The 23,011-nt window shown below is 34.7% G+C and overlaps 1 protein-coding gene across 3 annotated transcripts; it reads right to left on the reverse strand.

Moving 5' to 3' along the window:
* Window positions 1-633: 633 nt before the first annotated feature.
* Window positions 634-22,634, reverse strand: LOC122294453 (glycine--tRNA ligase, chloroplastic/mitochondrial 2). Of its 3 annotated transcripts, XM_043103196.1 has the most exons (36): window positions 22,316-22,633; window positions 21,603-21,653; window positions 21,389-21,456; window positions 19,625-19,706; window positions 19,467-19,530; window positions 18,284-18,339; window positions 17,978-18,055; window positions 17,716-17,790; window positions 17,566-17,636; window positions 15,919-16,035; window positions 15,713-15,814; window positions 14,632-14,758; window positions 13,963-14,046; window positions 13,640-13,726; window positions 12,873-12,974; window positions 12,404-12,467; window positions 11,366-11,421; window positions 10,256-10,327; window positions 9,486-9,568; window positions 8,714-8,762; window positions 7,915-7,977; window positions 7,662-7,751; window positions 7,463-7,549; window positions 7,303-7,374; window positions 7,115-7,173; window positions 6,615-6,708; window positions 6,083-6,301; window positions 5,802-5,896; window positions 5,229-5,319; window positions 5,051-5,155; window positions 4,772-4,810; window positions 3,875-3,964; window positions 2,320-2,421; window positions 1,699-1,780; window positions 1,448-1,533; window positions 634-941 (listed from the first exon to the last, which is right to left on the reverse strand). In XM_043103196.1, the coding sequence occupies exons 1-36, from the start codon at window positions 22,568-22,570 to the stop codon at window positions 843-845; spliced, it is 3,216 nt and encodes a 1,071-aa protein (XP_042959130.1). In that variant the 5' UTR covers window positions 22,571-22,633; the 3' UTR covers window positions 634-842. The 3 variants fall into 3 exon arrangements, with proteins under 3 accessions (XP_042959130.1, XP_042959131.1, XP_042959132.1); XM_043103197.1 differs by lacking the exon at window positions 15,919-16,035; XM_043103198.1 differs by lacking the exons at window positions 634-941; window positions 1,448-1,533; window positions 1,699-1,780; ... (1 more) ...; window positions 3,875-3,964; window positions 4,772-4,810 and having other exon boundaries at window positions 5,051-5,176; window positions 22,316-22,634.
* Window positions 22,635-23,011: the final 377 nt, after the last annotated feature.

Genomic DNA, 23,011 nt, shown 5'->3' on the forward strand with positions numbered 1-23,011 from the left:
TTATATAATATTAAAAATTATATATATATTTTATAAACCAGTCTGATCCGATTCTAAAAAGCCAAGAACCAATTCTGACTAGATTTAACCGGTTCTTAAAATATAGGAACCGATTCTGAACCAAACCAATTTAAAACTGAGCCAACACGCTTGAACAGGACCAACTAGCACCATCCGGTCCAATCTAGTCCAGTTCTCCAATTTAAACTTTCATCCCAATCTTTATGGTATTATGTAATTTGAAAGAGATTTTAAAATTTGAATTTTTACAAATCAAATAATGCCATGTAAATGATGTTGATAGTGTGTTCTACATTGCAGTTTATAAATGCTCCTAAATTCATGGTCAAATCGAATGATTCTACCAGTTTCAAAACCTGTTTAATTAAATATTAATTTTCAGAAAAGTTAAATAATTCTGAGAAACTGAAAGAGCAACAACAATTTATTCCACCATACGAAACAAGAACAATCATTCACAACCAGCTGAAGTGATTATGTAGGCACCAACAAAGAAGATCAAATTTCCATTAAATTGTATAAATAAATTGTTTAATATTCACTGCTCACTTAGATATATATTCAGTACACCTGAGCTTTTGATCTAACCATGTCAGTGATTAAATTACGTGATAAATCACTAAATAAATGGTATTTTTTTAAATTAATCATATACTTAATAACAAAACGTTACAAAATTTTTCCGTTGGATAAAACAACATTCTTATTGTACAAGCCAATACCAAGAATGTAAACAACCCCCCCACCCCAAAAAAGAAAAAGAAAAACACACACGAGAGAAAACTCCCTCTTTAGAATTTAGAATCTGTAGGTGTTGTAACTTAGAATCCTGGCAAAACTGAGAGGTCTGCTATGCCTCTTGGAAGATCTGCAATTTTTCTGAGCAGAGCAAGCCTGTTTTTTCTAATTCTTTCGTCTTCCTGCACCAAAGGTAAAAACCAAGAACGGGAATTTTATCACAAATATACATGAAGGGGAAAGTACATTTTACACCCATAAACTACATCTTTCAATTACATCTCAAGCTGCCGAAACTGTCAAACTGCACCAAAAACAAATACTTCCTGAAAATTTCAGCATAGATTACATTTTGACTGTCAAGATTGTGCCATATATTTCATTTTTCTTTGATCTTAAGGGTGACAAGATAGTGTGAAAAAGGCCAATGTGTGATAGTTTGGGGGTGCAAATTGAAAAAATATGTGGAGTTTTAATTCCAATATCAAGGTATGGCCCAATATAGTAACTTCTGATGCATTGGTTCATATTGTTAAGAGGACATGGTTGTAATAAGTGTAACTTGTGAGGGTATAATCGTCAATTGTATGTAGTTTATATATGCTGTTGTACATAAATGAATAAAGAAAGTGAAGTATATTCCCTCCATAAGTTTCTACACATATAGACAAATATAAAGGCAACATACCACCATTACAAAGACATGCTTGAAGAAATCTTCAAGTGGTTGTACTAGCTGTGAAGATATTCTAACAAAATTATCTACCTCAATGCCTGCAAGAGGAGAAGAGGTAAATCTCATAGTTAAACAAATTGCTGCAAAAAGTTACTAAAATACTAATCAACCAAACAAAACAAACATAAACAAAAGGGAAAATTGAACTAAACTGAATTTCACAGATGATGGCAATGTTTTTCAAAGAGCAAAAAAGGAAATACCAGGATTGATTTTGTTTTTAACTGACAAGAAAGCGCTCCATAGAGCTCTCTCTTCATTTGTCTCAAAGGCAGCCTCATCCACCTAATTAGCCAATTTCATCCATTATAACGAGATAAGCAAGAAATAAATCCACATAATTCATTAAGCATAATAAATATTCTGATATGACTAAGTGGCCAAATGCCTATTAAAAAATGATTTAAGTTCCCAAATATAGAGATGGACTTCAAGAGCAACCACAGAGAGAAAAGAAGAAATCATTCAAAATAAACGAGAATATAATGGAAATTTCACTAAAAATTAAAATATTTACCAATCAACAACAATGAAATCAAAGTAAAAAAGAATAAAAATGTAGTTATGCCTTGCTAAGTGGACACATGAAATCACAAGGAAATCACAGTTTTGGACTGATTCCCGTTGCTATTGTAGAATGTTAATTAGTACAAGGGGAGGATCACAAGGGGTTTATATTATTGCACCTTTTCATCTTCATGTATAATGCTGTAGCTACTTCAAAAATGTATAATGCTGTAGCTCTTGTAACAAATAATAGGTCTTCTATAATGAAACATTTCATGCCCAAAAGATAGGTCTTCTATAATGAAACATAAGAGTACCTCCATATCAGTGTTCACATCCTTTCCACGAACAATTCTTGTTGGACGAGAATATGCTTCAACAACTTTTGGAAAAAGATCGCTCCTTAGCAAGGCTTCCATCTAGCACAATTTATATGTACCGACCATTAAAAACTGATATCCTTCAAGAAGATATATTACATATATTTATCATGCTTCCATTTTTTTGAAGTCCATACTTAGAGAAAAGCATCAACTTTGAGTTCAAACACTAAATTTATTAATTAAATATTCTACTACAAGCAAAAGAGACCAAGAAGTCATCATCAGAACAAAATAACTGCAAAAGAAAGTTGGTGGATAAAGAGATTTAAGGATTTGTTGGCATCTTCAAGTATCTTTGTAAATGACTCAAAGAAAGCCTAAGTCACAATTGGGCTTATACTTCAAAAGGACTAGTCAATGTTACTGTTTTTTTTTTTTTTTTTTTTTTTTTTTTTTAAAATTTTATTTATTTAATTTTATTTTTTTGTGGAAATTATTATAAAAAGTGAGAAATTCTCCCTTCCAAAGCAATGTGGGATCTCATCCACCACTCTCAATCCTAAACTTGGGGTACTACAACAATCTCCCCTTTTTAAATCTCTGATGTCCCTGTCCAGTCATTCCATTATAGGTGAAATGGCTCAAGTGAGTCAAGTCCCACACTTTTGGTTAGAATTGGCTCTTAAACTAAGGCCTCGTTTGGATACTTAGAATATCTTAATATATATGTGAATAGTAGTGAAATGGTTTGAACTAAAATGTTTTCTTGCAATTTGGGAAAGGGGAGAGAAAAAATTGAATAAAAATATTATAAAGTTAAAAATTATTTGAATATAATTTTTTAATATAATTTTTGTTTTGAAATTTGAAAAAATTATATTGATTTTTGTGTTTTATTTGGGAGTATGAGACAGTTGTAATGATTAGATGAAAAAGTTAAAAATCTAAAATTGAAAAGTGTGTGTTTGAGTGATGTTTAAGAAGGAAATATGGGAGAATACTTTAAAATAGTTGTGTTGCCAAATGGATTTGTTTGGTAAACTATCTCAACTCATCTCATCTAATCATTACAACTTTCCTAAACTCTCACACAAAATACAATAAACAATTCAACTTTTTTAAATCTCAAAACAAAAATAATATTCTAACAATATTTTATTCAAGTTTCATCTCATTTCATCTCATCTGGGTAACCAAGGAAAGTCTAAACCACATCTAGCCATACTTCAGAAGGACTAGTCAATGTTGCAATTGGAATTCCTTGAAATTATTATAAAGGGCAAGAACTTCTATCTCTCAAGCAATGTGGGATCATCCCATTCACCTTCTCTCATGCTAAACTTGAGAGTATCACAATCTACTTAGGGTATCCTTTTTATGAGTAAGTTAAGCATTATTAATTGTCAAAAGAGGTGTTGCCCTAGTACATAGGACGTATACACAAGAGCATCTCCCTCTATTTTTAACATAGTTTTAATGAATTAATTAGTTCTATTAAGAAACAATTTACAATGGACACGGGTCAATGTATGAAAGGGAAAACTATTACCTGATATGCTGACTTTGCTGCCAGACAATGCAAGTTTGCACGCTCTGCTAGGACAGAACGAACTACCTCTGGGCTTATTCCCTTATCAACCTGTAACCAATCCCAGTTAATATGTATAAAAAAGTGATCTAAAGTTTTCTTATGTGTAAAATTATGGTGGTTTTGGGAATACAAGCAAATATTTCATTTTATTTATTTATTTTATTAAAAAACAGAGAATAAATTATTTAGAGGATGTTTTGAATGGTTTATATGGAAAACGGAAAAAATGATCACCCCACCAATCTCCAGAAAATTAACCATATTAAATAGGAAGATATTGATGTAACATATTTGGCAGTATGTACCATATGATTTCATTTTTTTTGGATTCGAGGACCTCAAGTTTGCTATAGGTTTCAATCTCACAGTAGTGCAAGTGTAGTATTAACCTATCAAGGAAAGTTTGGTTTGGTTACCGCAACTTTCTTCTACACATACAACAATTAGGGTTCCCATGTTCTCTTATATCATCGACGTAAGAGCTTGATGGAACAAAAATTAAACTTAAAGATTTGCTGTCACTCTTTATGCATTATCCTCCTTTCTGATCATAAGAAATGTTTTTGGACAAGCTACATTGCTGCAATGAAGGCAACAAGAGTGGACGGGGAGGTTCTCAAGTTTGGCTCTTAGATAAGAAACTAAAAGAGAAGTCATGCCTCTTCTTTTCTAGGAAACAAAAGAAGGAAAACAAATTACGCCTCAATGCTTTTTCTATATAAAATAAAAGCGAAAAGGAAAGATTGAAAAAAAAAAAAACTAATTAAAATGTACAAAACATACTCAAAAGAGAAAGATGCAGAACAGCATAAGTTTTGTAAGTATAGAACTCCCTAATGTAAAGATTACACATACCAAGAATTGCTCTAATCTCCGAGTGACAAATTGATGTACCTGAAAGGAAAGATGCAATCATCATAACTTGATGCCCATAATGGCAGTAAACAAATTACACAATGATGAGTTCAAACTTAAGGAAGACATATAAGTGAGCTTCTCACATATATAAGCAACCAGGAAACATTCGTAGAGTAACATAAATCTACTCAAATGATCAGTTGTATGCCAATATGGCATTGGGTGATATCTAGGATCAGTAATTAACTATAGCTTTAAACGGGGCTTTGTTCATACATCATTTACCGTACTCGCATCTACTTCAATGGGTTGGACATCAGCAGCAAGCTCCAATGCTTGTTTTAGATCCAGGTTTTTATCCTTTTCCACCAACACTTGGACCTAAAAGAAACGAATGCAGCACTGCTAAGAATAGTAATATGAACCCCAAAGCATTAAACGATAGTATACTTACGAGACCATAAGAGATTCTTCGCAGGCCAAATGGGTCATTGGTAGAACTAGGCTGACAACCAGCAGCGAATAAGCCAACAAGGCTATCTAATCTGCGGAAAATGTATCACATTAAAAAAACAACAATTAAAGAAATCCAAGGGAATCCCCTCTTCTCAAAAAAAGGACAGACTGCAACTCTGGCTGACATGGCTTTTTAGCCTTCTCCACCCCCGCCCCCCATGAGAATAAATTAGCAGGGCAGGATTAACATACCACATCCTCTCAAGAAATTTCAACCGAAATTTTGAAGCAGTAATGACATTCAAGATAGAATTGTAATGCATACTGCCCAAAGCATGCCGCAAGTCAAAAAATAAATGTAGCAAAATTGCTTTACATGAGCTTCTCCTTCCCCTTTTATTCTTTAACAATGGCAACATATTCCAAGAAGGAAGAGAGAGACAACTCTAAGCCACATTGTCAGCATATAAATTCATATGCCTTATATTTCATTAACCCAAAGTTAAATTTAATTTCTAAAAATTCGTGAGCCTGAAACGAATAATTAAATAACCTATAACTAGAATTTCACCTGTCAGCAATGGCCAAAACTATCCCTGCATCAGTTTCAGGTAGAATATCCCCAGAAAATCTGGGAAGTGTGATCTCAAACAAGGCCTCCGCAACCTGCAAAACACAATGCACAGAAACAAAGAAAAGAAGCGCAATTAAAACTGAAAAAAATCAGACTGTAGATTACCATTATGAAGCACAAGCAAGGAACATAACAAAAAAATTAGTAAGAAAATAGATAATTGAAATGCATGTGGAAACAGAAAAGAAGAAATAACAATTAGAAGTAAGATATACAACCTGCTCTGAATAGCCATCTCTAATAGCATAATGGCGGGCCATTATTCCTGAGAGAGAAGTAAATTCTGTGACAACTGCAGTAGCAAGATCTGACATAGCAACAGATGCAGCATCCTGGACTACTTGATGCCTATCTTCCCCAATTTGCAAGGCTAAACTCAGTTTGGTCACTGTGTTTTGAATGCGCATCATCTTGTCCAGCATCGTTCCTAGCTTCTCCTGTTGAATTTCAAATTATCAATGATAGAAGGGCTATCAGACAGTGAGCAATGTGTATCTATCACGAATCAGCTATTCCTGCAGCATTTTCAACTATTACTTTCAATCTCCAATCCCCCGACCCTCCATTAAAAGAAATGGCTCTGAGCACTACAAACTTGAAAGAGAATGTTCAATTATGATATAGAGATCCAAAATAAATGCGACATGCTGAACTTTTCAATTCAAAGATTACAACAACGAAATTCTCTTTTTCACAGCAAATATACCATCTCCCGTTTCTAACAGATACATATAAAATGAAATAACTTACATGGAAAAGAATCCCTTTCAACTGACTTCGGAATTCAGAAAACTTCTTACGTGTATCCATCTCATAAAAAAACTTTGCATCTTCATACCGAGCTCTGCACAAAAAAGATCAAAATGATTCATCTCAAGTGGACAGCAGCAATAATAGTATATTGCAAAAATATATGCAATTGCTTGAAGTAGACACTTGAGAGTGAGCATTTCATGGAAAAATGCTTAACTAAGGTGCAAAAACCCCCTTCCAAAACCTTGTGTCTGCAGGAACAACACTGGGTAATTGCCTTTAGATACTTACTTAAAGAAACTGGGATAAAACTTGCTCTAAGTAAACATATAAAATTTCTGATTAGGGAAAAAACAATGAAATTAAGCCTGAACAAATCTCTAGAGGTTTTCCTGTTTTTCTTTTTTTGGAAAAGCATTTTAAAGAATTATGAGAAGTCTAACAGAGATCGTGTCCTCCTCTTGGCACACAAAAAGATGAATAAGAGCCTTGTATACCTAAGTACAGCTTCATTTCCTTTTCGCACTACCATCTCATTGATTGCTCCATTTGCCACCTAAAAAAAAAACTCGTCACCACAGCACTGACAAACAGAACAAACCTTGAAACTTAAACAGCTCAACCTTGACACTCTAAGAGCAAAGATTACATCACAAAGAAGATCTAATTGGTAAGAACGTCTCACAGTGATAAAGTATGGCAACAGCCTCCCACTGTCATCAGTCACAGCGAAGTACTTTTGGTGCTTCTGCATAACCTGCATGAAAGGTGCACAGCAGTGTACAGATGATTGCCTAAATATTGGAATTCCTTCACAGTAAGTCTGCAAACTTCTAACATCATACCATAGTCAAAAGATCTTTTGGAAGCTCTAAGAAGGACTCTTGAAACTTCCCAAGCACTGGAACAGGTGTCTCAACGAGATTTACAACCTAAAACATCATTGTTAAACATATATGCTAGAACATCTTCTATTTTTTCAGAAAGCACAGTTCAGAGCACACATATCAAACAAATTTCACAAAAATAAAACACAGCTATAACCTCATTCAGTAATCCCTCTTGAAAAACAATGTGTCCGTTGACACTCTTTGCTAACACATTAGAGTGCTCCAAAATTTTTTTCTTGCGCTCCTGTAAATGAGAACAAATTTTTCAGCACCACCTAAAATATTATAGTCTAAAACTACCCTCTATAACAAAAAAAAAAAAAAAAAAAAAAAAAAAAAAAAAAGAGAAACTGTTTAGTTCCATATACTCTATAAAAAGTATAAAAAGACAAGTTTTTTCATAACACCTCAATTTTAACGTTTACTCCAGCATTCCCCATTAGCTCTGCATAAGATTCAGCACTTTCTACCTGTGAAAAGTCTTGAGGAGCTATAATAAAGTGTCTAACATGGAAAACAAAGAGTAGATCGCACACACACTCAGATATACACCCTCAGGAGTCCTACAGTATACCACAAAACTGAATAGGTGTACTAGGATGTTTTGACAAAATCATACAGAGAAAAACGTAGCGATATAGCCTTTGAAAGTGACATTTACAATACTGTTGAGATAAAATATGCGGCAAAGAAGGAAAAGCAATAAATCAACAAAAACTGCCTAACAAAGAGTTGAAACTATTTGTTGCCACATACTTGCAAATATATTAGAGTGGAATATTGAAGGTTTAGATCAAAATGGATATTTTTTCTATAAGAAATTGAGAATTTAAAATAACAATATTTAGGTATGTGTGAAACATGACAACCATACAAGGGAGTGAAACCACCCAAATTCCAATCAGCTTCACTCTAAAGGAAGAAAGTAAATACATCTATATTTATATAGAAGATAAGGCGACCCTATTACACTTTCTTTGTATTCCGTGTTGATAAAATAGAACCCCAAAAATCAGGTTTCACAATTTTTTTTTTTTTTTTGATAATTAAGAAGATATTTTATTGATATTGAAATAGGCATAGCAAAAATCAGGTTTCACAAACTACCCAATCAAAAGTAATCAGATCAAGCTTTAGGAAAGGGAAAGGAGAAAAGTTTCTGTAAGATATTTGTATAGCTTTTGTACATAAAGTTTACTCACATACCAAGACAGTAGCTGAAGAAGTATTACGAAGACCATATGACAGGTTTCCACTACATCCAAAAACAAAATATCATAAGAACAGTGCATACACTCACTTGGTGAAAAGGGAAAACGCGAATCCACTAACATTTTTATATGCCACCCCTTAAAAACTCAAACATTTACATGCACTTTAGGCAACCAAAGTTCCCGTGGAATGAAACAGAACAAGAAGACGGTAAATTAACTCCCATTTGCTTTTCAACCAAAGTTCCTATATGGGCCTTCATCATATTTTGATAAGTTTTCATGAAGAGAACGCCATAAGCAAAAATTTATACAAAAGCTCCTAAAATAAAGAAGAAAAACGCACAAGTATCTGAAGATAATTTTGCTTCTATATTAAATGTCTTATCCAGGGTCCAACCATGATAACTTGGGTTTTTGCAATTACCATAACTTAATCAGAATATATATTTCTTCAACTGAAAGCAAGCCAAAAAAATCCAGAAAGCATCCTTTCACAGTACATCTTCCAAATGATAAATACATGGTCCTAACTAATACAACACAAAGAAATACAGAGTACTGATTCAGATATATTTTGATGCCCTCCTATAAGGAACAAACTTCATGTGCACATATACTTCAAAATCCTCAAGTTGAAGCTCATGTTGCAACAGTGGGTAATGTAATCCAAGACAAACTAACCCAACTCACTTTCCTCTATATGCATCATGCAATTGGGTGCAAGAGAGAGAGAAAGAGACTTGAACAAAGGTGAGCACGATTACCTCAAAACTCCAGCAAACGAAAATGGCACAACAACATCACCGTGGAGGGCCAAAATCCAACGAATAGGCCTGCTAAACATGATCTACACAGTAATGGTAAAGGCACTATTAACAAATTCGGCCAACCAAAAATATAAATGTAGAGACTGGAACCAAACTAATCCCTTTTTTCAAATACACAATATAGAAAAACAACAAATGAAAATACTAGGAGGAATACAACTATTCATGTTTTTAACTAATTACAACGCCGAGTTTTAAGCAAGTGCAATACATTAACAGTCTTGAGCAAAATGGGTCACTGGCTTTTCCTGGCAGCTGATAATTTAAGGATTTTGGACTGTTTGGAAAATGGCTAGTAAAAACCGTAAGACAAGCACTAACCACATATGCACTATAATCCCAAAAAGGCTAGTCAATTTGAAGCTATCCTAAAATCACTTATAAAGCCCAATTCATCTAGTAAGTAGCCAAGGAGGGACATAGCACCCACAAGTACCTTTTTAACTTAACCACACTAACATGTTACTTTACTTGACGATAGAGAATTAGATAATTACGAAGAGGGGCAATCCAGTGTATAGCCTCAATAATGATCCAGAAAAAGCCATTTTTTTAAGTAATAGGAAAATTTTATTGGATAAGTAAATAGGCATAGCCCAAGTACACAAGAAATATACAAGAGAAAACATCTAAATACAAGCTAGAAACTAGAATAGGCTCAAACCTAAATACACCTAAATAAGGATTAAAATTAAAACTGCTCAAACCTGAGAGTTCCACCGCATTGACTTTGGGAATGATAGATTAGCAATGGTACTAGGTAACTCTTCAGACAAAACCTAATCAAACCAACAAGCCATTGAGCAATTTCTTCATTTTACAAAAATAAAAAATAAAAAAAATGAAAGAATCAGCAGATAAATGCACGCGCATGCACACACACATCATGTGATATTCATATATCTACATTTATGTCTTTCGTATGACTAAAATCTACTTATTACTTATCAAAAAAAATATATATCTACGTTTATGTCTGCATGATTTGCTTTCATCAGATCCCATAACCATAAGATAGCATATCCTGCAATTTTATATGCGCCCCTTTTTTATTCATCAAATGAAATAGGCGAAGCCCATGGACATAGGATGTATACAAAAGAAAACATCTAAGTACATTCTTGAAGTAGAAAGTGACAACAAAAAATCATGAACTGAAGCTCCATTATTCAGAACAGTTTGGCTTTGGAAAAAAAGAAAAAGAAAAAAAAGAATAGTTTGGCTTCTGACCCAAACTGGATGCCCTTACCTCTGATCCCCTAGGTTCCAAGGAAACTATGTCAATGGAGGGATGATTTGGGAGAGTACAGTGTTAGTGCAAGAGCTTACTATGTTCAAATGCCTCTATGCTTATATGGCAGCTCATCACAATCATCGATTTTCTACCTTGGTAGATTTTATACATATGCGATTTCCTTATATCCTCTAAGATGATAGCATCTTCCGTGTGCTTAGGTTACACCCCTTTGCGCTTTTAACAGAATCTCAATTACTTATCCAAAAAATAATAATGCTTCTGGGATTGCTGGCAACTTTTTTAGTAGGCATTTGTGATGGCTGTTAATTTTATGCAGAAGTGACCATCCCCCGAATAACAAAAAGGGCAAATGTAGAAAAAGGATGGAGCCTTAAACAGTCTTAACGCATCATTGAATTTTCCTCCTCTTTTTAGCTATATATCCTATTCTTGAGTTTGTGCTGATGGGACGTATGATCAACTTTATCTATCAAGAACACTTGCAAAACAAGTCAACAGAAAGAAAGTTTTCTTTTATGGGAAAAAAAAACCAGAAAAAAGTGAAAAAGAGGAACTAAACCTCCACAGCAAGTCGAGAAGATTCCTTTATGCGAGCATATAGATACTCTGTTTTTCCTGCAATGTGTGGAAACCATCATGATCCATCATCTGGTATGTACATTATGTGTTCCAAAACAAGAAACAACAAATTTGCAGATAAATAGCCTAAATTCTGAGGAATTAACTATTTAAGTGTGTGAGGCTTCCAAGGAAAACTTACTTTCCTTAGAAGAAGATTTAAACAGCAATAAGTGAGACCTTTTGCTGCAATGCGATCCATAATAAATGGGGCAGATCAAAGTATGATTCTCCTAAAAAATGGCAGAAAGACAACCCTCTAAACCTTCCTTGGATAGAGGTAGTCTCCACAAAAATTCCAGGACGGCTCAAGCTGATTATGATGTATACACCACTATAATACATCTTGGTGGATGTAGGAAGAGGTGTACTAGCAAACTAAAAAATGATTTGATCCATTTTAAAAAGCACATAGTATGAGAAGGTGTAAAACTAAACTGACTATAAAATAATGGCAAACTACATATGCTGGAAACAACCTTCCTTGCACAATTAAGGGGTTCTTAAACATGATTAATTGGAAGCAAACGAGTAAACCAATCAACCCACCCTATAGATGGGTATCTTCTTTCCATAAATTCAAATCATTTCTGAAATCTCCAAACATAAACACAAAATTATTATTATCATACAAGGTGGAAATCTCCATAGATATATATATATATATATATATAGAGAGAGAGAGAGAGAGAGAGAGAGAGAGAGAGAGAGAGCTTTCCTTAACAAAGGTGATGATTTCACAAGATTCATAAACTAAAAACCCACTGGAATGGTTTTCCAGCATAACAAAGCTTGGAATTATATAATATACAAGTCAAAATAGTGGGAAAAAAAAGCAACGGATTAATTCCACAAAACCGTTACAAAACAGTTGCAACACGATAAAGTAAAGCAATAAAACTAATCAATGTTTTTTTTTGGACACAAGTCAACCTTGTGCTTACAGTGGCCACTTTACGAGCAAACTAGACAGACTCACCATCAATCTTTCTATACAGTGAGTCCAGTGGTATGGAGTATCTACGGCAAAAACCCTCAGCAGCCTGACATGAAGTTGCAAGTTGATATTATATGACCATTTATATTCAATATCACTTAACAACTAATGAAAAGTGCAAACCTTAGTTGGTATAAGTGCAGACCTTAGGAGTTAACACTACTACACAACAAGTCAACAATAACACTAACAAGTGAACCATAGATTAGTTCTAATATTGCCTAAGTCGCAGCAGAAGCTGTGCAAACAGACAATTATAAAGAAAAAACAATAAATTAACTATTTAATTAGTTAATTAAAAATGTGAATGCCTCATACACTCCAAATGCAATCACTGCCCAATTCTATTTCTGCTTTAAAAAAATCTTGCATCACAGGTTATTTAGATAAAAGCAGAAATCTTATTGAACTCCAACCTACAGGAGAACGAGAATGGCAAGGTAGTTCAAACCTTAGTAGGATTTCCTTGGAGATCGAATGCTTTTGAAACAGGAGGTCCTCGAACCTCAGCGTCATTCTCTGCTTGTTTAGTGCAAAGATTCTCAACAGAAACCTGGAAATGTGAAAAAGGGCACACATCACAATTATTAACAATGTTTTTATTTGAACTTTTTATGGTTAATGAGAATTTTATTACCAAGCATAGGCACAGCTCAAGTACACAGGAAGTATACAAAGGAAGTACCTAATACACACTGCAAAGCAGGAAACTATGATAGAAACAGATTCAGTACATTATCACCATTCCTTACAAAGATCCTAGCCCACAATTATTAACAATGTGATGAAGGAAACCAGAAAAGCATACGGATCCAAACACTTCTGAAACTTTTAACAGCTCGATTTTAGGAGATATATTAACATTAAGTAAAAATATCACATAGTTGATTGCTTTCTTCTTCCTGATTTTGTTGAATTTCCACTTTTACATTCGATGTCGACCTCGGTTATTAAGTTCAAGACTTGATTGTTCCAATAGTGATTGTGAATGTATACTTGTGAACCATTAATAGGTTTTTGCCAAAATTTAGTGTTTGAGAACATATTAGTATCAGTGGATTCTTCATGGTTTTAGTTTGAGTTTTGGATGTAGAACTTGCATAACAACATGCATAACAAAGTTCTTATAAGAATAAAAAATAATCTTCTCTCATCTTTTTGAAAAAAAAAAATGTCAGCATTTTTGCAAAGGGAAATAATATAGACTGCAAGTTGTACCAGTAGCCTACGAGGCGTGCCAAATGCTTGCACTTCACCATGGCTTAATCTTTGTTTCTCTAACACCAGCAATATTAATTCTTTGAGCTGCAATGACCAGCATTGCAGTCAGTGAAAAACCAAAAATGGAAAATTATATTAACGAAAAAGATGTTGAAAAGTTGATTAAAGCTGAGAGAGAGAGAGAGAGAGAGAGAGAGAGATGAGGAGAGAGAGAGAGAGAGAGAGGAGAGAGAGAGAGAGAGAGAGAGAGAGAGAGTTATAATATGAACAAACAAGCATGCTGTGAAAATGATCAGTGTACTTCATGTGTTAAACTATACTTGCTGGCTTGCATCAACTACATCATGAGGTGGCATCTCTTCAGTCCCGACTTCAAGAATAAACAATCTTGAATCATCATTCACCTGTGGTATAAGTCGAAGAATATGCAAGCCACAATAAGAAATAATTTGATTGATGTATTAATCATAAATAGTGCTTATTCTGGTCAAACCAACTGTTGAAAGGTTCAGCCCAGAACAAAAAAATAGTTGAAAGGTTCATATGAGTTAGAAGAATCAAGCAACACCAACTTATTAGAATTTTAATGACATGGTGCCAAAAGTAAATTGGACCTCTCTCTCTCTCTCTCTCACACACACACACACACACACACACACTTGCATGCACCAATATGTTGATGCCTGGGCATATAAGAAATATTGGTATGTTAACACACATATAATTGCTTAGAGCCTACAGTCTCGTGATCAAACAACATCAACAAGATCCTGTAATCTATGATTAAAGAATCTCCAAGAGAATACCACAAAACAAATCTAGTGGCAAGTCCAAAATAATATGAACCAAATATATGCATATGAATGATAATTGATGGGTAAAATGTAAAAATTATTATTGAGGTACATTAATCAGCGTTGAGAGACATTACTCAGCCTTAAGAAAACAGCTGCATAAATACTAAGCATGAGCTGAATATGCAAACTAACCTTTTTGACAGCAGCATCCAAAAGCTCTTTTGGACACACAACATTAACAGGGTCTGAAGCAATACCCAGGGGATGTCCAAGGGCTTCCCTGGTCTTCAACCAGAGTTGTGCACACTGACGAGCCAAACTGATAAAAAGCAAGAAGATAAGCATAGACACAGAACTGCAACACAGAATTTTGGTGGCTTTTCTTATGAATATAGTTTGTAAATCTCCATGATTTGGGTTTAAATATAAATGAACAGACAACCCATCATCACCAAGAAAAAGATACAACGCCCTCAAATAATAGTAAAGTAGAGAACATTATTGTGAAAAACATAGAGTACACATTTTTCTAGAAACAAGGCATGTAAGTCCAGATATAAATAATCTTACATCATTATTAACATGTGACATAGAGCATCATTGGTAATAAAATTAGGGAAAATACTAAAACTAAGCTTCTACCTTGAACTCCACCTAAGATAATGTAATAAAATGTCACCGTAGTCAAAATGGATAGTTCTCTGTACTCAATTAAATGGTAATTAGTGTTTAGGTCTGGAACTTGACACATCAATTGAAACTGTACAAGGAATTTTTTTTTTTTTTTTTGTAAGTAAAAATTTTATTCAACGAATGTAATAGGCGGAGACCATGTACACAAGGACCGTACAAAGAATATAGCAGGTTGTGTTATATCAACAAATGATCCAAGACATCAACAACTAGTAAAAAAGAAAGATATTTGCCCCAACTTCAAGATGTGGCATTGAAATTTATATTTGCCCCAACCTCAAAATCAAGAGATAATTGAAAGAAAGATAAATCATCATCCATGTTTTTCGACAATTACACTTTTTTTTTATAGCTAATCAAGAAGTTTTATTTGAAAAGAAGGCAAAGGCCATGTACATAGGAACTATACATGAGGAATACCTAACTACGAACACTTCGAACAATTTTAAATCAGAATGAAATTCCCAGCTTCAATTTTACCAGGTTATTAATGACCCAAAATCCTCCATTGTGACGATAAAAAATGCTCCCGTGTTTTCCATGCAATTTCTAAAGGACCATTATCAGGAAGTGTCTTTACCTTCTCATCCGACCAAAATAACGAGCACGCTCCGTTACCCCAACAAAGCCTCTCGAATCTAAGATGTTAAAAGCATGAGATGTCTTCAGAAGCTGATCATACCTAGCATGTAGGACAGCAAATGTTAACTTAAAGAAAAACATAGAAAATATTTCCATGTGATATTCAGTGAATAATGAACGTGAATGCTGAATTAATAAACATACGCAGGAATTGCAAGGCCTGAAGCAAGCAAGGAATGAGCCTCTTCCTCAAAAAAATCAAAGTGTTTTTGAATATGATTAACACTGGCTTGTTCTAGATAATATGCACTCATTTCCTTCCTGAAGCAGAAAAACAAAATGTAGATTATATTGTAGGCAATTAGAAAGCTGAAAGTGCTCGAAGAAAAAGAAAACAAAGTTTAAAGCACATTCAAGCTTGAAAATGCCGGTATAACCAATATGGGAAAAAGAACAAAAATAAGGAGAATGGAGATTGAAAAGGCTAATAAAAGTAATCTGAAAGTTTGGACTTCACTTTCAGATTGGATAGCATCATAAAAAATTCATTGATTTTTTTTTTTTATAAGTATTAAAAGATTTTATTCCCAAGAAATAGGCATAAGCCCAAGTACATAGGATGTATACAAAGGAAATACCTACTACTTTCCAAGAACGAAAGGAAAACTAAACAGATTTCGGAAAATATCTTCCATTACAAAAACTTTAGCCCACAAACTCCTAGTACTAAAGAAAAAATCCCTAAGTTCTCCCAATGATCGTTCTTTGTATTTGAAGCATCTCCTATTCCTTTCAAGCCATAGACACCACATGAAACAAGAAGGAATCATCTTCCAAACATGAGCAGCATTCTTACCACCCTTCCACCCTACCAATAAATCCACCACTTCCTTGGGCATTATCCAAAGTAAACCAGTCTGATTCAAAACCTCATTCCACAAGAACCTAGTCACTTCACAATGAAGAAAGAGGTGAATTTTTTATGAACCTGGCCACTTCATAAAAAATTCATTGATTGCAAGTCAAGCACCTAAGATTCTTCCAAATCAGCTTGAAAAGAAGCAGGGCTGCTTACAAGCAAGGTACTTGTCTAAAAGTTGGAAGAAACAGAAAGGTTTAACAGGTGACTCACATGAACCAGATTAAAAGAACGCCATAGATTTGATAGGAGGGAGTTCAAATACCACCACTAAATAGACAAGGTTATTTGATTGGGATTTTTTATTTTTTATTTTATTGGCACCAGGTGTCCAGGAACAACGTCCCAACTAATCCCGGGGGTGCATAGGCCCTCAGCAAGGAGTTTTCCACAAGTGCACCTCGGGTAATTCAATGAGAAAATTCCCTAGTTCCATGGCTCCTAGAGATTGTTTGCACCCAAGGAGATTTGAACCTTAGACTTGGGGGGAGCATACCCTCAAGCCCAAGGCCTTTACCACTTGAGCCAACCCTTAGGGGTTTGATTGGGGATTTCTTTATGAGAATGTAAACTTATTCAATCTGACACTGGTGAAATTCAAGTACACAGGGAATATACAACAGTCACACCTTAAAAATTAGAAGGAAAAGAAGATGAGAATCCTGGAAGTCAAGATCAGTATCACCAATATAAGTGGCAAAATCAATTTCTCACAAGCAAGGACATCAAAACCAAATGAGCCATAAGGCTAATAAGCATGATCATCACAATACAAAAACAGAATGTGTAGCTAAAATATTCTGAACAGTGCAGATTACCGAGCTTTGAAAGATTGTAAGTGCATATGACAGAGTTCTACTAAGAGCAAAATTTTTCCTTTAACGAGAAAAAAAAAAAAAACAGAGTGAAATCAGTAGATTTAGTTCTTTTACTCATTCTCCAAAAACAGCTCCCCGTACGTAATTCCGTCAGCATATTGAATTTTTTTAAAATGATCAACTCCCTGCCAATTAGTTCAAGAAAACTCAGCAAAATGTATAAAAAGGAACAAAGATTAACAAAAGAAACAACCAAAGATCGACCTGTAGCAACATGAGGATACGCTCAAGACCATAAGTGATTTCAACAGAGATTGGTGATAACTGTAGACTTCCAGCCTAGAGAGAAAGAGAGGGGGAACAAAGCTACAAGTGAACACCCATGTAAAACTTTGCAAAATCATGAAAAGATAACAGTAACTCAACCAGGGAAATAATTAATTCTAACCACTATACAAGTAGACATGAAATACATTTTCCAAATTGTGGAAGCATCTTAGTTATATCCAGTGAGAAAAAGGAGAACCTGCTGGAAGTAGGTGAATTGGGTAATCTCCATCCCGTCCATCCATATTTCCCAGCCCAAACCCCAAGCACCAAGTACCTAAAAGCATGTTTGGTCAGCATATATAAACAAACAAGCTAATTTCATTCCAGGAAAAAAATTAATTCCTAATGTGAGCTTTCAGATATCACAGTTTCATTAGGCTTGCAAGTACAAGCCATTGCAAGGAAATCTAACCAAGTTAAATTGCATCTCCTTCCGTGCAGTTATTAGAACTGCATAAAGTAACAAGGACAGAATAATCCACCATTAAAGACAATATATTACCGGACTCTCCCAGTTGTCCTCCACAAAGCGTATATCATGTGCACTGACATCAATACCTATCAAGCATACAAGCATGAAAGTTTAAACAAATATTGAATAAACAAGAAATATGCTAAATTTTGAATATAGAATATAGCCATATCCCCATATACCAGCAATTAGGGATACAATGTTAGCTTATTAAATAAAAGTTGGGCGATTTTACAAATAATGCCTTTACATTTTAATCTGAGCGCCAATTTCATACCAATGCTTTTAATTTGAACAACTTATCACCTTTACTTTCAAGTTGTGAAAAAAATTACCCTTGTTAAAAATTAGCCGTTAAAACCTTAGAGTTGGTGAAAGATTAGGCTTACTTCAATTGATTTGAGTTGAACTTTTTCTATATCAACTTAAGATCATGTACATTCGAATGCATGCGATACAAAAAGGAGCAAATACATGAAGACGGCAACTTATTCGTGTAGCACGGACTATTTCAAGCTTGACATTTAATGCATGGTTGATGACACACAAGCACACCAATAGGAAGTGCATGTGGGTTTGAATTCATGAACCTCTAGGTATCATCTTTCTCCAAACTACTATTTTTTTTATATATAGGTAATCAAGAAGTTCTATTCATAGAAATAGGCATAGTCCAAGTACACAGGAAGTATACGTGAGAAGTACCTAATTAAAATTTACAACCGAAAGGAGAAAATCATGGACTCATCTTTCTCCAAACTACACAGACAGTGTGTGTGCACGTGTTGCTTTGTGAAGAAGAATCAACATCAAAAATTGTATATGAGGCTTATCTCATTTTCTTAAACAGCCCTAACTGCCAACAGGTCTTTTCATTTGGACGGCAGGCAAGAAATTTAGCCTGTTTTCTCATGGTCATGATGTGGGTTCCATAGATTGAGTTTTCCTTGCAATGACGCCTTGTCACATAGCATAACAAGTTGCACAAGTATTAGTACAACATAACAGACAACAAACTCCAATGCATGAAAATGGCGAAAAGGCACCAGTGACTTCCTTTACAACTACTAAGAATAACACATCAATGAAATTTTCGGTTCATATTAATTTATATTAAAAAAATGTTAATCCACTATGCGCTTCAACCTATTTTTTTATAAGTGCTTCTACCTATAAAAAAAATAAAAATAAAAAAGAGAGGTAGATTCACTACCTAAAGCTGACAAGCTACGAATGAAAAGGTCTTGCGAATTTCCAGGATCAGGCTTTAATATAACCTGAGATCAAATTGAATAACACCAAAACTTTATCCCAAAAAAGCTCCATAAATCATCCAAAAGTTGAATTTTCATCAATAAACTCAAATTAAACCTGAAATTGAGTGTGTCGTTGAAGCCTGTTTGGGTTTTCACCATAACGACTATCATCTGGTCGAATACTAGGCTCCACATACCTTTTATCAGAAACTCTATATTAGCAGTTACCTAAGTCAACATAGTCATCATAATTTAGAACAATAATGACAGACATATCACAGCTTTACAACATGAAATATAGCTAAAAACTATCATGAAGATTCCAGCAGAACAGTAAAGATGTCAAAACAAGAATTGCAAAATCAATCCAGCATAATTACAATCGATACACCAAAACAAGTAAAGACTGAATAAGCAAATGAATGATCCAGTAATACTCTAACCAACACATTTGTGATCAATCAGCATATTTGACACAGTTAGGATCGCAGATGACATGGATGCCAATCTATGTGTATGAAGAAAACTTTAGTAACCATTGACTAGTTGCGGCTGAGATACTTATGGCATACTTTTTTTTATAAGTAAAAGATATTTAAATAATACTGCGATAGACATAGTCACATAGCCCGAGTACATAGGAAGTACACAAGAGAATACACCTAATTAGGAACTATAGATACAAGGAAATCATGAAAGCTGAGACCCTTAAAGTCTATATACTTATGATCCACTTACAAGGAAGACCTTATCATTGTGATGAAATTGAGAGTAATTTTGGCTTCCTTAAGTGTTCATAAAAATAGAAAAATAAAAAATGGCTGCCATCAGTCAAATCTATTTTTTTGATAAGTAAGAATAAAATTTTATTGATTGAACAATAAGTATAGCCCAAGTACATAGGAACTGTACATGAGAAACACCTAGCAACCACTAGGAGCTAGATATGGATACAAGCAAATTATGAAAACTAGACCCATTTCAATTTATAACAGAAGCCCAGGAAAAGAAAGTGTCGAAGAAGAATGTTTGACATGGGAGTGCGAGTCGAGGTAGATCTAGGGGGAGGGAGCCTTGTTCTTTATGAAGCCCAAAATTGTTTCTTGGAAATGTTCAGGGGCTTAATGTCCTCAATAAGCGTCTCCATGTTAAGAATCTTCTTTGTCAATGAAGGGTGGACATTGATTATTTGCAAGAGACAAAGTTAGAGTGTATTGATTGAAGTATCATTAGAAGCTTGTGGGGATGTTCGTATGTGGGATGGTCATTCCTTACATCTAAGGGAGCATCGGGGGGTGTCATCAAGTGGGATAAGAGGGTCGTGAAATCTATCAAGGAGTGTATTGGGGAGTCCTCGGTGGCTTGTACTTTATTAGTGTGGAGGTCCGGAGGATGGGTTTGAGTGGACATTTGTTGGTGTGTATGGGCTGTATGGGGGCAGCATTGGGAGAGTTCTATGGGATGACATAGCAGGTTTGTGAAGTAGGTGGGCCTTGGTGTATTGGGGGAGATTTTAATACAACTCGGTTTCCAAGTGAAAGATCGGAAGGGGATCGACTACCGAATCGATTATAACTAAGCAAGTACAGCCATATAAATTATAACTAATCAAGAGTGAGGGTAACATCAACCACTGAAGTCTCAGATTTCCTCCCATCCCTTTTTTCCATCTCATTTACTCCATATGGAATCAGTGTTTAATCATTATTATGATTCCTCGTGACTAACTTAAATTTTCTAAAAACAAGACACTTTCTTGCAGAATAAAATAACATATAAAAGATGATAACACTAATTTATCACAAAAATACATTCATAATATCTAATTGAGTTTTGATTGATAAATATCTACAAAACTTGCATCATAAACCATACTTACGCAACATTCCATGGCTCTGGACCTAGAACTCTCAAAAATGTCAGAGGATTCATAGTCCCAGCTCCAACCTGATCAACACAGACAAAACCTCAATAAGACAGACCAGTCATTGACATAAAATAAATCAGTGTTAACAGAAATTCTATGGCTTTAGATGCCTCACACCTTCAATTAGAAGACGCGTTAAATGAACTCAAGTACTGTCAAAGATTACCTCTGTGTTGCTGCATTGCATTACCGAACATCCAACTGAAGCCCAATATTCCTATATTAACAGTACCATCAGTGCAAAATAAAAAGGAAATTTCTTTTCGATTTAGTTTATCTATGCATTGAAAACTAGAAACTAAGATAATTCAATCTAGCAACCGTATCCTTATCCATACCAGATACTTATAATACTTCCCAATATGGCAACAACCCCCCCCCCCCCCCCTCCTTTCTTTTTCTCCCCACCACCCCATCCCCCCAGGCGACAATGTGATTATTGTTTATAAAAAATGCATCTCGTCCAACAAATATATGGATCATAATAATTAATAAGATTGGAGAATGGCGTCCTTCGATATTGACCGGTTCAATAAAAATACATTCACTAGAATATAGAATTGTGCAAGAATAAACGGTTCCATTCTCTCTTCTTCCTTTTTTTATTCCAAGCTTTTTGTTTCATATAATTTTTTTCAACGAGTCATTGAAACAGGAAAAAAAAAAAAGTACTCAGAAGTATCTAGTGGCAAAATATGAATCATTCACATAAAAAAAGTAGCTAAATTTAAAGAAATCCACAGATGACTTAATCCAAAATCTCAAATTGATCCCATTGTAACGTGCTTATATTCTTTGTGTATCCGTATCCATACCGGTGCTTCCAAGAGTGAATATTTTGGAACAAGCACAAACGTAGGAGCTACAAAGAAGCGAGACCTGGAGGCGCTGAATGGCTTGCTGAAAAGTCGGAACGGACGCTCTTAGGGGTTCGTTGTTGGGGTCCGTAGACGAAGAATTCTGTGGAATTGCCGAGGTGCTGACTGCAGATACACCAATTCGGGTAAAGTGGCGGCGGAGGAAGAGCCGCTTGCAGAGACGGCTAGGAATGGGCTTGCCGGCGCGGAGCAGGGAGAGGCCAGAGGTGTGGGGTTTGAGGAAGGAGATCACCAGGGGGAATGCGAGGAGTGCCATGGTTAGCCTGGCTCTGAGTGTGAGGCTTGGAGAGACGCTTAGCCAGTTGGGTTTTATCAGTTGAACAATAGGACTTTGGGTTTTAACAAAGAAGTTGTGTCGAAGACTAATTTTTTACATCGACAAAAGCGACTTAGAAAATGAGTATTTAAAGGGTAACTTAGTTTTCACAGCGAGATTTCGACACAATAAGTTCACTCTCCAGAAGTGTTGTGACAATGTTGCCCGACTTAACAGCCTGATACAAAATATTGCGTATCGTTACAAAACACGTAATGAAAAATAATATTTATAGTCGTGATTATACAAATCACGTATAGTTATTTTAAAAAAAATAATTAACATAAGACTCATATAAAAAAAATTAATTTTTAAATCATAAATTTTACTTTTTTTAAAATAATTATAAGATATTTATAATTTTATAATTATACGTAACAT

The sequence above is a fragment of the Carya illinoinensis genome, chromosome 14, assembly GCF_018687715.1.
Source record: "Carya illinoinensis cultivar Pawnee chromosome 14, C.illinoinensisPawnee_v1, whole genome shotgun sequence".
NCBI classification, from domain to species: Eukaryota; Viridiplantae; Streptophyta; class Magnoliopsida; order Fagales; family Juglandaceae; genus Carya; species Carya illinoinensis.